A 15,712-nucleotide genomic window follows, 5' to 3' on the forward strand; every position below is an offset into this window, starting at 1 on the left:
ATTTTAATTATCACATCTTAAATTTAATTGACAAAAAAACGTGTTGAAACTTTGGTAATTCCTTCCATCTATTACTACTTTATAGTGATTTATCTTTGTTTAGACGCTGTTAATAAATATAGTGGGTTGCAAAAAATTCAAAATAATTATTGCAGCTTTATCATTGGATTAATAAAAATCTCATGACGTCTCTAAGTATATTTCGGAGTTATAGTGGTAACAAATAACATATATAGTGGCGGTCAGCTCGATTTGCGTGTGCGTCATCAATTTAATTTTTTCATTACCAACACAAAGCTATAAAAAATTATCAAAAACAATGCAAATTTAAACAGCTAAGGGCTATCTAAGGGTGGTATCCTTGAACATTAATTTACATGTGCACTTCGACAACACCGTCAAGTGTCACGAATTTGTCAAACTGACATTGACAATAAATTATAGACGTCGTCGCATGGTTGTCGAAAGTGTTATCGGTGTTAATCGCAAGTATTTTCTGTTCGTTTATTGTGTTTTGTGATTTGCGTTTCGTTAGGTTTTTGATTCTGCGTTTATTAGTTCTTGTTTTGTGAATCTGTATTTTTTGTAACAACTCATAATTTAAACACTTCGTAACCTCAAAAAATATTTGGTAGTTTGTCACCGCTATGCCCCTGCTATGTAAACGTAGTGACAGAAATGTCAGATGACGCACACGCAAATGGAGCTGAGCGCTACCATAGCAATGTTTTTAACTTGTTGTTTTTTCTAAACTCTAAAACTAATTACCATAAAAATAAATTCCATGAACGACAAATTCTCATACTTGCTCCTTTTAGTCTTCGTAACGCAACACAACTTTCATTACCTAGGTTTCCTACATTTCTGTGTCTTAGATCTTTCACTTTTAAATAGCAAACTTAATCTCTTTAGCAACGTAATTATATTAAGGAAACTTCGAAAACGAATGCGAAATAATTTATCTGAAATTTAGTTTAGTGTTTACGGTTTTATTATCCATTTGTTCCTATTTTGTTTTTTCTCTTTCCTTCTCAAATTCACTCTTCTTTTTTGCCTACCGTTTTTTATTATAGTATAATTAGACATAGTCTATAATGTACGTTTCCTTTTTGGAATATCAGTGTAATTATAATCTTTAAGTTTTACTGTATTCTTATAAGAATAACTAAACTTTGCTCTTTAAATGAAATATTATTATTATACAATATAATACAGAGGAGCTAAGAACTTTAGAATGCATTGCTATAATGTGATGTACAGTAAAATAAAATCTTCAGTGTATATTTTATATTATTTTATTTTAAAACGTCTTTTTTGCAGACCGATGTATCAGTACGATTCATCGGGCGGTCCACCACTGCCTCTCGGCTTCTCTGCGATCAACTTGTCGGTAAAATGTGTAACAACAGCTCAAGCCCAAATAAAAGGTCCTCATACGTCCCCTGGTGGAACAGTTATCGACCTTTCGACATCGAGCGTTACAACAACGAGCCCTCAGGTCTCTAATCGTTGTCTCTTTTGAATAAATAATGATTTTGGTTGGGGTTTTAGGTGGCCTACAGTTCACCACATTATGGTGGTCAGCGAGTGAGTGGTAGTCCACAAGCGGCCGCAAGTCCACATCTTTCAGCTAGCCCTCAAGTTCCTAGTCCACAAGGTCAAACTTTAGATCTTAGCGTCAGCAGATTGTCCCACAGGTAGGAAAACAGAAAAAGGAGTTTCAAAACTATATTAAAAAATGCTCAAAAATATATAAAAACCAAAAGTCACTTTCTGATCTGATCCAAAAAAATAATTAAGCATTAGTTTAGTTAAAAATATCTGGTTTTGTAAGATTTCCTAAAAAATGAAAGAAGCTCTATTTTAATAAAGAAAACACATAAATTTTAAACTGAATACAGACGCTTACTTTCGTGAAATTAATTAATTTTAAACAACTCCTCAAAATAAATTGTCAAAATTCACCATCAAAAACCAAAAAAATCGTATTATTATTATCTGGCCAAAAACGACTATTTAGGCAGAATTTTAGTTGAAAACACTTGACTTTCAACGATTATTTGAAAAAAATATTTAAAATTTTTAATGATCCCTTACACTTAATTTTCTAGAATTACTAGAATATGAATTAGAATTAGAATACTAGAATATGCGAATTCTTTGTTTGATAAACATGTAACAATTTATTTAAGTATGGACGTTTTAATTACAGGTAAGCTCAAAGATTTACCTTTACTAAAGGTTTAATAAGGGTTTATTTAAGTAGCCAGAAAATTTTTTAAACGCGATAATCAGATTAAATTAATTTTTTGTCTCTAGTTTTGTATCTGCTGTTAAATTCTTCAATATTTTTAACATTTTAATTTAATAATCAGCATCAGGAACTTGGAAACTCAACGGAAAATACTACTTCAATGTAACAAGCCAATGTCTCAGCCCCTCGCATTTTAGCGAATGATCTGCTGCGAATTCGTCTGATAGAATAGTTTAAAAAAAAGATTTCTAATAACTTACTTAAGAAAAAAATTGTTTTGGAATGAGCTAAATCGCCTTGTTTTGAACGAAAATAACTATTATTGATATTTATACTATAGTTTCATGGTCGGTTTTGTGAGAACAAGTTGATTTTAGATGATTTTCAGTTTATAAACAAACTTGGAATAACTTAAGTCGTCTTATTTTGCCTAAAAATACCAGTTTTTCTACCGGTTTTGTTAAAATATCTTGATTTTTTACAATTTCTAGCTTAAAAACGAACCAATGCTTTTGTGGAAAAACCTTGATCTTCTACGTCTTATTATCGAGCCAGTTATACCTATATTTTCTCTGAAAATTATAATTTTTGAACCAGTTTAAAACGAGGCTTATCATTATTTCTTGCTTATAATTAGTCTGTGAATAACTTAAAATTTCTCTGGCAATTTTACCTATTACAAATGTCTTATTTTTTATGTTCCCAATTTTTTAGTACTTTTTTCCTATTTTTAATTTTTGATTTCGAACGCTAATACGAGTGGGTTTTTCGTTCGCATTTCAAAGTAGTTTTTATTTTTATTTTTTATAAATAAACTGAATCGATAATGATATTATTTGACAATTTATCGTCCAAAACATAGTGTTATTTTTATCTTTTTCGGGTGCTTGAAAACATTTGTGCGCTAAATACTCAATTTTTACGAAGGTAAATAAATTGCAAAAATGAATGTAGTGAATTGAAAATTTGCACTTAGATACTAGGGTTTTGTACCGTTGATAAGCAACTTTAGTTGGACATCTCTAATGATAAAAAAACAAATACTTTTCGAGAAAATCTTAGAAACCAACCAAAATATTTCTGATAGTTGTCAAAAAAAGACTGAAAGTGAAATTTCCGAGAATCCTATTCTGCATCTTATTTATACCTTTGTTTATTACTTTTATTCTTTATACCGGTCATGCTTTTGACTATACACCTAAAGGCAACAAAATAAACGAAAAACATCACCTAAAATAAAGCAAGAATAAAAATAAAGCTTTTTGTGTAATGCTTTCAATAACTTTTATAACTTTTTTACTTTGTTTACTTCTTGTTTTTTTTTTGTAATACTTATCTGAAAGATCAAAATGTGACAACTGTATACTGTGACTGCTGGCAACAGTATCTTCGTTAGTAATTTCCCACATTGTAGCCGTATTCTGTTTTTCTTGATAAATATTCAACTTACAACCCCACAAGATTGTTGCATTGTTGTTATCCTTTAAAATTTAAATTTAGAATTGACAAAAGAATATCTGAATCAATCTGTATCTAAAACACTAATGAAAAATGTCAGTAGTATAATATAATATATTATTATACTAGTTTTATACGACGTTCTATTGTAACACGAATGGTTTTGGAGCACAACGAAGGAGTGTTCTGTGGCGTCTTGCCGAATAAAATTAAGAATCAAGTGATAGATACACAACGTACATTTGGTAACAGTTTTTAAATAAAGAACAAGTTATCAAGAAAAATAAAACAAGAATTAAAAAAATGTTTCTTAATTTTTTGATTTTGTGGATAACACATCTATAGCTCCAGTAGAATGAGTGCCACAATTGAGTCTTATAAAATGAGTGTAATATACGATTTTTTCTACTTTCTATTTTGTCGTTTGTTTTTATAAAAATCTGTTCAAACTATTTCTTCTTAATTTTGTTAATTATTCGGGCTTTATCAATAAACGACTTGACGCTGTTGACAGATGACACACTAAATTACAGTGATGACTGATGACACCTAGCCCAGCACTGCCAATACAACTCCTAAAAATTTTACAAAAGTTCTCTTTGTGAAACTACTTTTGATTTCACAATGAATAATTTGTGAAACTAAAGTAGAAAAATGTTACTATGGGTTGATTAGAAACCTTTCTTCGTCCAGACCTCGAATTTCTATTTATTGTTCTTAGTTCTCTCCATTTGTCCAAACTTTTAAATTTTCATCAATATTGTAGTACTGTCCTCCAGCTTTTTTTGACTAGTAGTTTCAAATTTATTCAACAAAATTTTGTCATAACTGTACTTAGTACTTTGTACACAACTGTACTTAATGAAAAAATCTATTTTTATTTCACAATTTTGAACTTAGCTTTTAAATTTAGTCCAGTTCTCTTGAATTTTTCACTATTTTTCGAGTATTTTCAAAATATAATCTAAAAAAAATTCTGGTATCCCTTTGTAAGTATTTTTTAAGTTCGTAATCTCTTCTAACTTAAAAAATGATGAATTAAATCCGTTAACGCTTGTAGCAACTAATATTTAAAAAAAAAAATACACGGAAGGGATTGACTTGGCACTCTCTATTCATCCCTTTGGTACAAACTTTCTATTTCGAACTTTTGTTAGCAGTAATACAAGTCCTCAGTACCAAAATGGTCATGGCGATAGTGTTCCTGTACAAGGTTTTGTGGGTCCTCGTGACGAACAAACGGAACCTGTCGACTTTTCAACAGCAAATGAACCTGTTAATTTTAGTGGAGTACGACCTGTTGCAACATTTGCTGGAACGGTACTCACACCTGGATCGGGATACAGCCGCGAATCAACTCCAGATAGTGGGGGATCACATTATATGGACGCTTACAGAGATTCCGCAGGTAAAAATATTCACCAACTCCAGAATAGTTATTAATAATACGAGTGCAAAAACACAAGCTTAACATTCGAGGGCTGTCGCCACCCGAGAACTTTAAGCGTTTTCGTATGAGTGTTATTCAAATTTTTTTTGTTGGAACATTTCAATTTAAAACACGTTACTATGGCAAGCGTGTTTTAAAATAGTGACAACATTAATTTAAAACACGTTAAAACACATTCAGGGTATGGTCCCATGAGTCCGCACCCTGGCTATGGTATGACTTCCGTTGGTAGTGACTACAGTTCAAACCCATACACGCCTTACCCCACCAGTGGGTATTCTTGCGCGGGGGGATACCCAGGTACAGTGACAACAGGGTATCCCGCACCTCCAGGCGCTTATTCTCCTGGTCCTTGTTATTCAATGCCACCACCACAGCACACAATCTCCCAACATGAGAAACCAACAAATAAAGACAGCAGGTGAGTTGTTGGTTTAAATGAACGCGTCCCAAAAAATAAATTGCTTTATCGGAACATAATGACGGCTTTTGATGGCAGTTCGCGTCGACCTATCTACAACGGAGTACGTCCCTGTGCTAAGGGCAGGGACGGTAAGGAGCTGATTCAGTGCCCGACAATTAACTGTGATGGCATGGGACACGTGTCTGGCAACTACGCCACCCACAGAAGGCAAGCATTCACTGTAGAGCTAATTGTCAGTCCCCTAAATGAGGCTATGTTCATACCGACTGTACAAAGTTACTAAATTTTGACGTGTCTTATACCATATATTTTTTTAAAAAATTTAAAATTGCACAACATATCGCAGTTAAGTACTGCTGAATACAGCTTACAGGTGTTCCTTCTAAACCCACATTATACAGGCTGTTCCGTCTAAACTCCACATTAGAAGTATTGGTAGTTCTAATAATGATAGTCATTTGAAAATTTATATACAACCATATACTCTCTTATATACTCTCTTAAGTCCTGCTCAATGAAAATATTTTCAAGATGGCGATACTTCCGGTTATACCGGAAATCGCTAGCAACTTTCTTATTTTAAATGGCAAGTTATATTTTTAATGCGTTTTTGAATTACTAGATTTATTTTCCGTAAATTTTGCCGTTTACGAAATATTTAGAGTTTTTTTTTTTGAATTTGCACCTTCCAGTTCAAAAATAGATAACTCTGCCATTTAAAAAAAATGGAAATAATTTTTAGCTCATTTGAAAAAGGGAGCCTAGATCTCTTCTTTGGTGTTTTAAAATTTTTAAAAAAGAATCACAAACCCCAAATGTTTAAAGTTAAGTTTTCAGAACTTTAAGCACCCATAACTCAATTTTTTCAAATGAAATGCCACAAATTTTATTTCATTAAATCGTAGAAAATTTAATTCTGCATCGATCTGTATTTTCTACAATGTCAAAAAAAAACAACATAACTTGAAAATTATCACAGTTAGGTATAGGGAATGCTAATACAGATCGATACAGAAGAAAATTCTCCTCCATCTAGGCAATAAAAACTGGTACATCCTATTTGAAAAAATTAAGTTATGGGTACTTGAAGTTGTCCAAACTTAACTTTCCAATGTTTCGATTTATTAACTTCTTTTTCAATTTTGAACACACTGATATAGGCTCTCTCTTTTAATTCTCTAAATATGATTTAAAAATCGCTAAAACTAAGAGAGTTACCGATTTTTTAGGTGACAAGAGCAAATCCAAAAATTTTCAAAAAATCTTAAATATCTTGAAAATGGTTAAACCTAGGTATAGGGAAAGTTAATAAAAACTGCCTTAAAATAGCTCAGCTAATTCAAAAACGCAGTGAAAAAAATAGCTTTCGATTTAAAAATTAAAAATAAAAGAAAGTTCCAGTACCTATACCTAATGTTAATTTTTTGAAAATATTCATAGAGCTCTTATCTGCAAAGTTCTCTTCGGTCATGTCAGGCCAGATCGGTAATTAATTTTGATATCTTAAGTATAAAACTAATTTTTGATTGCGTTTTTGGATTACTTGTGTTATTATTGAGTTTTCGTCAGCTGTCCCCTTAATTTATTATTGAATTTTGTACTGCATTCCCTATAACTAAAAAACCTAAAACACTTTTCTAAGTTATTTTGATTTTTTTGATATTTCTAAAAATTCATTACTAACCATAGCTGTTTTTGCACATAGAAATATTTCTCAAATTCTTTTCAAAATTGTGTTATAGGTTCTCTACTTACTAAAAATTCTCATTTTAAAAAAATTTGAAGGAAATTTCTGCAAATTTGTTTTAACAGTTTTCCGAATTGACGATTGACAATTTCAAGTTAAGATAAAAGCAGTTGTATTCCCAAGAGTCTATTACAGGGCCAAAGGTATTTTATGTTATCTTTAACATTCATAGTTGATGGGAAATAATGTTCAAAAAGCACCAACGTTTTTTTTAGTTTTCAGGATTTTTTTTTAATTAAGTAAAGCACTGATTTCATTTTAAAAGACTTTCTCCCCTAGAATCCAAGTAGAAAAATGTATCATGTAAATCGGTTTTATAATTGTTACTTAAAATGGTTGTAAAATATTGAAAAAAAATATAATGATATTAAAGATTTTCCAAATATAACTTTAAAAATTTGGGTTTGTCAATTTTAAAAAAAATTAAAACATCACTAAATGAAAGACTTAAGCTTTTTATTTGAAATGCATTAAAGCGATTTCAAAGTATGTATTTAAATTTGAGAAATTTACCGATTTTTGCAATCCAAAAAATTAAATGTGCAAATATTTCAAAAACTTCCGTCTATTTTCACACATTTTTAAATAACTAACTCACAAATTCAGCGATGTAACACATTTGAATAAAAAAGTAAAATAAGCAAATAACAAAAGCGTAAAAAGATAATTATTGTAAGAAATACAAATTCTCCGATTATTTTTTTTTACTTTTTCTAAATTGTAAAAAATCTTGTATCTTTTCTCTCTTCATAAACTCGCTAAACCATATTGTAAATAAAAAAAAAAAGACAAAGAAAAATATCAAAGTTCTCATCCTGGAAAGTTATTATGTTATTAAAAATAATTAATAAGGAAACTTGTTTATTTTTGCAACTTTCTGTGTGTATTAATTTACGTGTTTATTTACGAGTAGATACAGACAATATATTCTAATATTTCTCTTACCGTTTTCTAATGACTAAATTTGATTAAAGAAAACAATTAATGTTGTGAACTTTAATTTGTTTCATAATTTTTTAACGAAAATTAACAATGAGGACATAAGAATTTTTGGTTAAGAATAACTTTCATTATCGGTAATTATGGTCTCCAATACAATAGCAGATTATTTAAGTAATATTTGACAAATTTAGAACCTAATTTTGCGATTTCTTGCATCATCTGGTTATATCTGAACCTTTTTTTAAATTTCTTGTTTCGGTTTCAACTTGCAAACTTTTATTTAGGAAGTCGTCACCAGAAATCAGGTATAAGCAAAGCCTTTTACTTCCAGTTCCTGCTTTGTAGTTGTTGCTTTCCTTCGCATTGTTGTTATAATAAAACTAATAAAAATGCCGTCTGTGACCATGTCTGAACAATTGGCTGAACAAACTGAGTCAGATCCTTGATGTAAAAATGCGACTATTTATAAAACATTGACTTCTTTTTAAAACATTTAATGATAATTAATTCTATAACATTTTCAGTTTGTCTGGGTGTCCAAGGGCCGACCGAAGTCAAATTCAAGCACATTCTCAGGAATTGAAATGCCCTACTCCAGGATGTGACGGTTCCGGACATGTCACTGGAAACTACTCTTCACACAGGAGTCTTTCGGGATGTCCGAGAGCAAACAAACCGAAAAGTAAACCGCGAGATGGACAAGACAGCGAACCTCTAAGGTAAAAGTCTCAAAATAAACAATTTCCGCAACTGAGCAAGTGTAAACTTGTTGCTTATTAAAAATCTTGTTAAAAAGCACTTTGAAACAAAGCGAAAAATTTTTAAATTATAATATTGTGTGTAATAAATAACAAAGAACAACGAACTAAATGTAGAAGAAATTAAGAATATTAAGAATTAAGGGAATTAAGGAAAATTTAAAGATTTTCCTGTTTATCAAGTTACTTAGCTTAAAATTAAAAAAGAATTATTTTAATTTCCAAATTTGTGTTTGTACTATAAAGTGCAAAATAAAATTCAAGCTCATGGTACAACAGTTTGACGAAGATGGACATTGGACAAAGTTGTTACAGAATAATTTTCATTTTCTCAACACTTTTCTTATTTTATTAAAATGAATTTAATAAGATAAATTAATAAACAATAATAGTCATAATACAGACAATTTATAAGAGAGTATAGGATCTCAGGTGGAAAAAACCGCAAACTTTTAATACCTACTACGATCCTACACTCTTTCATAAACAGTCCAAATATTAAATAAAATAAAATAAAAATCTAATTATTTTATAAAAATAATTTTATAATAAAAAATATCAGTCATGTTTATTAATAATTTCTGCGTATATTTAGTTACACTATTAATCACTAGAGACCGTATCTTAGGAAACTTCCGTAACCTACAATTTTAAGGGATTTTCTTTAAACTTTCTTTAAACAAATCTCTATTGTTAAAAGTGTAAACAATTGACTATTTTTATTTTTCCTAAAAGCCCAAATCTTAAATGTGTTTTAAACATGCTAAAGCTGTTTTAACCATCTTAATTTACAATAGGATAATTTTTAAATCTTTCTAATAGCATTTAGTTTAAAAAACAGTACATCAGATTTTTCTATTTGATTGTATTTTAACTTTATATCCACAGATTTTTTTCTTTACTAGGTTTTTAGTCTTTCAATCTCATAGTTTCTTAATATCTTAGTTATACAGTTTTTAAGTTTTTCAGTATTTCACCTGTTTCGATTTCGTATTTATCTACTAATTTTTTCAGTCTTTCGTGGTTTTATTATCTCATAATTTCAGCTTTTCAACTTGCTAATGTCCTTATTTTGCAGTTCTAGTGTTTTAATAATTCCTTACTGTTTTAATCACTTAGTACAGAATTTCATTCTCATACTGTATTTTATTTTTTTTGTATTGACATACGTTCAGCTTCTAAGTTTTTTTTTATAGTTTTTCAGTCTCTTAGTTTGCTGATTTTTTATCTAGAATGTGAGTGTTTCAATTTATTGGTGTTTTTTTCCCAGTTCTACAATTTTTTCAGTTTCTCACTAAGTTCTTCAGAATTTCATTCTTTATATTTATAAGTTACTGTGTTGTTATTTTTACAGTTTTTTACTCAAAAATGTTAGTTTTTTAGTTACTTTTCATTTGGAAATACTAGTTGTAGGTACATTAAATTATTTTTTAAGGTTCTGAAGATTCACGAGCTCTTGCAAAAGCACAGTCTTATTTTAGTCAAGCCACTTTGAAAAACGACTTATTAGTTTCTCATTTTGAAATTTTAGTAAATAGAATAACAATACTAGAGGGAGCACACCTGTCATTTATTGAATAAATTTCAATTGTACTCGTGAATAAAGTGTAAATTTTGTAAAAAATACTCCAGTTCTAGATCTAGAAAAATTATGTTGTGACAAACTGCCCAAAACCAGTTCTGGATATAAAAATCGGCTAAAAATGAAAATGTTAATTGAATGAAAAAATATTGGTAAGGCAAAGTTGTCTCGTTTTATTACCAGTATGAATTGCAGTAAGTTCGATTTCTTACAGAGGAACGTTCTAATTTTATAACAGCAAATTTAAAACAATATTTAGGTTCAAATTTTAATTAACCATTTATAGCTTTTTTGCGCTACAAAGATTTTTTAGATTTTTACAAAACTTTTTCGTTTTATTGCATTTTTTACTATGTTATGTAGGAATTAATAAAAAATGTATGCTAAATCCCCACATTTTAACTTAATTTTGATATTTTTCAAACTTCTATTGACACCTATATAATGTTTTTAAGTCCCCAAAATATCCACTCTCTGACTATTTCTTTTAAATGTTTTACACTTTTTTTTTTAACACTCTATAATAATTTCACGCTGTCAGATGTCCCATCCCGGGTTGTGATGGTTCTGGACATGCGACTGGAAAATTTTTGTCGCACCGAAGGTAACTGAATAACATTTATGTAGTTGTTTCCTATTTAATGGTATTTCATGTTTGTTTGTTCCTAAATCATAATTCACAAATTTTGTTTTATTAAAATATTTGTTTATTTTTAGTGCATCTGGCTGTCCCATTGCAAATCGCAACAAAATGCGAGTTCTGGAAAGTGGCGGATCAGTGGAACAGCATAAAGCAGCAGTGGCTGCAGCAACTGCAATGAAATTTGAAGGAGTCAATTGTCCCACTCCTGGTTGTGATGGTACAGGACACATAAATGGTTCTTTTTTAACCCATCGTTCTTTGAGCGGCTGTCCTGTGGCAGGCCAGTCAATTAAAAAAGCAAAATTTCCCGAAGAAATGCCTTTTTACACGAAAGGATACACAGGTTAGCATATTAGGTTTTGTTGAGGGAAAAATTCTTAACAAAGCATAAGCTTTTTATAGGTTTGGAGCAGCCTAACAACGGTGAAGATCTGATGACTTTGGAGGCCGAAATCACAGAACTCCAAAGAGAAAATGCAAGAGTTGAGTCACAAATGATTAAACTCAAATCTGATATCAATGCTATGGAAAGTCATCTAAGTCACGGCGAAAAGGTAAAACATTTATTTTTTTTTATATTAAAATCTATGCTTCAATTATAATATTAACCCGTTTGCACAATAACTACAAAAAAGTGCAAGTGTACAATATTTTATTAAAGGTAAAAGGTGGACCAGAAACATTTGCGTTTTTTGCAAAATTTGGCGCTTGGCTTCTTCTAAAAAACATGTCAATGTATGCAAAAGATAAACATCTGCAAATAAAATTTATTCACAATTTTTTCAAAAAAAAAAAATGACTGAGTGAAAAACTACAATTATCTTCAGTATTTTATGGAGAAATCAGTTCAATTTAATAAATTTTGGTAACTTGATGAAAATAATAGTTGACACAAAGGACAAAGTCAACACACTTAAAATAGTGCAATAAAAATGCTCAAAATTGTTCTTTTTTTTGTAAATTGGTAATTTTGAACACTCAGCTCAACATTTTTGACCTAATTTGGGACTTTGATGCTTGAATAAAAGGAAAGATATCCAACTTGGCTATTTTTTGGCACATTTTTGAAAAAAAATTACGAAATAAGTGGATGATTTGATAAAAACATGTACAAAATGGTAAAACAACGTCATTTTTGACACAACTTTGTGATTTTGTTGGATTAGTTTTCGTTTAAAAAATGGATAATTTCTCAATTATCTAACTCATTTTGTCAGTTTTGATTTAATCCTAATAACGTTTGCTCTGTATTGGCGTTTCTGGCTAAAAAATATGCTAAAATGTTCAAAAATATAGAAAAACAGTATAATTTTTCAACCTAATTTGAAGATATTTTTGTCGATTTAAATTTAATGATTTTTGGTCAGGTCAGGTCAGGTCAGGTCAGGTCAGGTCAGGTCAGGACCTAACCCAACTTGACGATTTTTTGGTTTATTTTTGAGAATATTTTGTGAAATAATTGGATGTTTTGATTAACAACGTGCAAAATGGTAAAATAATATCATTTTATACACAATTTTGTATATTTTTGGATTAGCTAGTAAAATTTCCGAAAAAAAATTTTCTAAAACTTTAGAAAAATAAAAAATTGCTCACTTTTCCAACTAATTTGGTGAATTTTTATTTAATCTTTTTCTCTATGTGTCTCTTGCCTCCGAAAGTGCAAAATCTTTGTATAAAAAAACGTGCAAAAGTAAGAAAAAATGGTAAATATAAGTGATTTTTGCCACAATTTTCCCATTTTTTGGATTAGTTAGCAAAATTTCCTTAAAAAATCCTTCTAAAACTGAAGAAAAATAGAAAATTGCTCACTTTTCGAACTAATTTGTTAAATTTGTATTTGATCTTTTTCTCTGTGTGTCTTAGGTCTTAGAATGAAAAACGTGCAATGGTAACAAAATGGTAAAACAGTCATTTTCGATACAATTTAGTGATTTTTTTGGCTCAGTTTGAGGAAATTTCCTCTAAAAATGAAAAATTGTACACTATTCGAGTTAATTTAGTGAATGTTTATTTAATCATCACGAACTTTTGCTTTATATTCGCCTCTTACACTGAAAATGTGCCAAAATGTTTAAAAATAGAAAACCAGTATAATTTGTTGAACTTTTTGGTTAGGTTTAACACAATCTCACAAAAAAACTTAATTTAGAAGTTAGAAATTTTTGACGCAATGTGGCAATTTCTTGTCCTCTTTTTTTCGCTAAATAATCTAGTGTGAAAATCATGTTCAGATGTTCACTAAAAAGCATTTAAATGATCAAAATGTCGCACAAAAAACAAGTTATGAGCCTAAAAACAGGTTTAAACTATAAAAGAAACAAAAACACAACACTGTGAACTTCGTTTAGTTATTTTTTCACTCTCTTGATGCAATTTCGCGAAATAATTAAAAAATAAAAAAAATAATACTTGTGATAATAAATAAAATGATTGCACCAATTTTTTTAAATAAGCCTATGTGACAAAATTGACATAATTTTTGCACATTTTTAAACCAAAAATCAAGTTTTTCTTCTTGTTTTTATCAAACTAAAAAAATTTACATTTTCTGAGTGTTTGTTCAGCAAAAACACAATTAAACAAAATTTCTTAAAAAGTAAGTCAATAAATCATAAAATATTGTCAAATATGACTTTATTTTTGCAAGTTCTAAGGATTTAACAAGTTTTTAGGCCAAAAATCAAGTCTTGCTTCCTGTTTTTATTAAATAGAACGCAAAAATTATTAAATTTGGTCGAAAATCACCAAAAATTCACTTTTTCGAAGCATTTATTCAGCAAAAACTTAATTACTACGCATTTTTTTAATGACCCAATAAATCATAAAATGATATGCCTGACATTTTTTAGAAGAAGACACAAAAGTAAAAGAACAAAGTTTCGGAAAATAAGACGTAATTTTAAATATAATGTTTGCACATATTTCTAGTAAAAACTTTCTAAATTAGTACAACTAATCACTTGTACGTTGAATTTTCGCTAGTGGTTTTTATTGAACTATTGTGCACATGGGATATTTAAATAAAGTCACCATGCATTCAACTAAATTTCTGTTGGCACCATTGAGTTGAATTGTTCAATGTTGTCAACTTAATTTTAATAGAAATGTAATTGAAGGCATGTAATAAATTTGAATGAATTGGCGTCTGCACCTAACACATAGTTTCATATCCACCAGCGTTATAAAAAAGCAATAGGACTACACTAACCCTTTCCCACCAGGAAACTCAAGCACTCACTCAGCGCTCCAACAATCTAAATGAATACTACGAAAGCTTGAGAAACAACGTCATAACATTGTTAGAACACGTCCGATTGCCTGGCGGTGCTCCAACGCCTGAAAAAATTGGTCAAGAAAATTTCGACTCATACTTGACCAAGCTACAAACACTCTGCACACCCTCTGAAGGATACTGTAGTGATGAAAATAGACCACTTTATGAAACTGTCAAGTGTGCATTACAAGATTTTACGGTCCTTCCAACGCCTATTTAAGTGTATGATGTGAGTGTTGAAGTTAAATCATTTGTACGTAATTAACTAAGTATAAATTGTGATTTAATGTAAATAACGTTCATTTGTATAGATATTGGATTACCACTTAGGATAATTAAGTACGTAACTATGCTGTATATTTTTGACTGTACATATTAACAAAATACGAAGACGAACCTTAAATGTATAAACGTTCATTAATTTATCTCATTTTATTTGATCCACCTTCTCGTCTGCATTGTTTGTCAGTAAAAGTACTACAATTATTGTAGTTACCTACGTATTAGAAGTTTTTACTTTAATAAGTGGCAGAAGAATATGTAGACCCTTGTCATTGCCATATTTTTAGATCTGTGATTTTGTAATTAAGTGAATTGATTTTGTCTAGACTCCAGTGTTATTTGTAATAGTATAAGTATAATATAATGTGCAATACGCAGTAAAAAACTCGATGAAATGCAAGTTTTTTACTACCTACTCTCAACTCGTTATTATCCAAGCCAAGTTTCTTGTTTTGTTATTATTTTTTTTATTACTCAAAGTTTTTTACTGTGCTGTTTACTACTAAATTGTTGTGTAATGTGTAAATAAAATAAATGAGCATAGCCACTCTTATCATTAAATATTATTTGTTCACACCAAATGTCTATGTTAACATAAATACATGTGTTGTTATTTATTACAAATAAACTCTAAAAGAACCAACTGTCTTGATACGAAACTACTCAACCAATCAGTAAGATAATATGATCAAGAAGAAGGCGGTGGAAAGGTTCAAAGCCAGCTAGATGTTAAAGTTTCTCACTTACATGTTATGGTAGAAGCACCGCAAAGTTGCCCAGAAACAGTATCGGTAATACAGGACACTGCCCGTGTGACGTCACTCAGTATGCTTTACGAACAATATTTATTTAAGCATAGAGGATAATTTAAATTTTAAGTATAAAAACAATAAAA

The 15,712-nt window shown here is 29.9% G+C and overlaps 1 protein-coding gene across 10 annotated transcripts in view; it reads left to right on the forward strand.

Moving 5' to 3' along the window:
- The window catches only part of LOC656465 (uncharacterized protein), a 44,404-nt gene extending 28,944 nt beyond the window's left edge, over nt 1-15,460 (forward strand). For 6 of the 10 annotated variants that reach the window (XM_064354870.1, XM_064354866.1, XM_064354867.1 and 3 more), the window contains 10 exons: nt 1,321-1,498; nt 1,552-1,697; nt 4,870-5,120; nt 5,343-5,583; nt 5,662-5,793; nt 8,800-8,994; nt 11,157-11,219; nt 11,333-11,601; nt 11,661-11,812; nt 14,483-15,460. In XM_064354870.1, coding sequence (XP_064210940.1) covers nt 1,321-1,498; nt 1,552-1,697; nt 4,870-5,120; nt 5,343-5,583; nt 5,662-5,793; nt 8,800-8,994; nt 11,157-11,219; nt 11,333-11,601; nt 11,661-11,812; nt 14,483-14,755 — 1,900 coding nt within the window. In that variant the 3' untranslated portion in view covers nt 14,756-15,460. Of the gene's footprint in view, nt 1-1,320; nt 1,499-1,551; nt 1,698-4,869; nt 5,121-5,342; nt 5,584-5,661; nt 5,794-8,799; nt 8,995-11,156; nt 11,220-11,332; nt 11,602-11,650; nt 11,813-14,438 lie in introns of those variants that run through there. The other 4 variants (XM_064354868.1, XM_064354873.1, XM_064354875.1 and 1 more) reach the window with 4 other exon arrangements.
- Nucleotides 15,461-15,712: the final 252 nt, after the last annotated feature.

The sequence above is a fragment of the Tribolium castaneum genome, chromosome 2, assembly GCF_031307605.1.
Source record: "Tribolium castaneum strain GA2 chromosome 2, icTriCast1.1, whole genome shotgun sequence".
In the NCBI taxonomy this organism is placed as follows: domain Eukaryota; kingdom Metazoa; phylum Arthropoda; class Insecta; order Coleoptera; family Tenebrionidae; genus Tribolium; species Tribolium castaneum.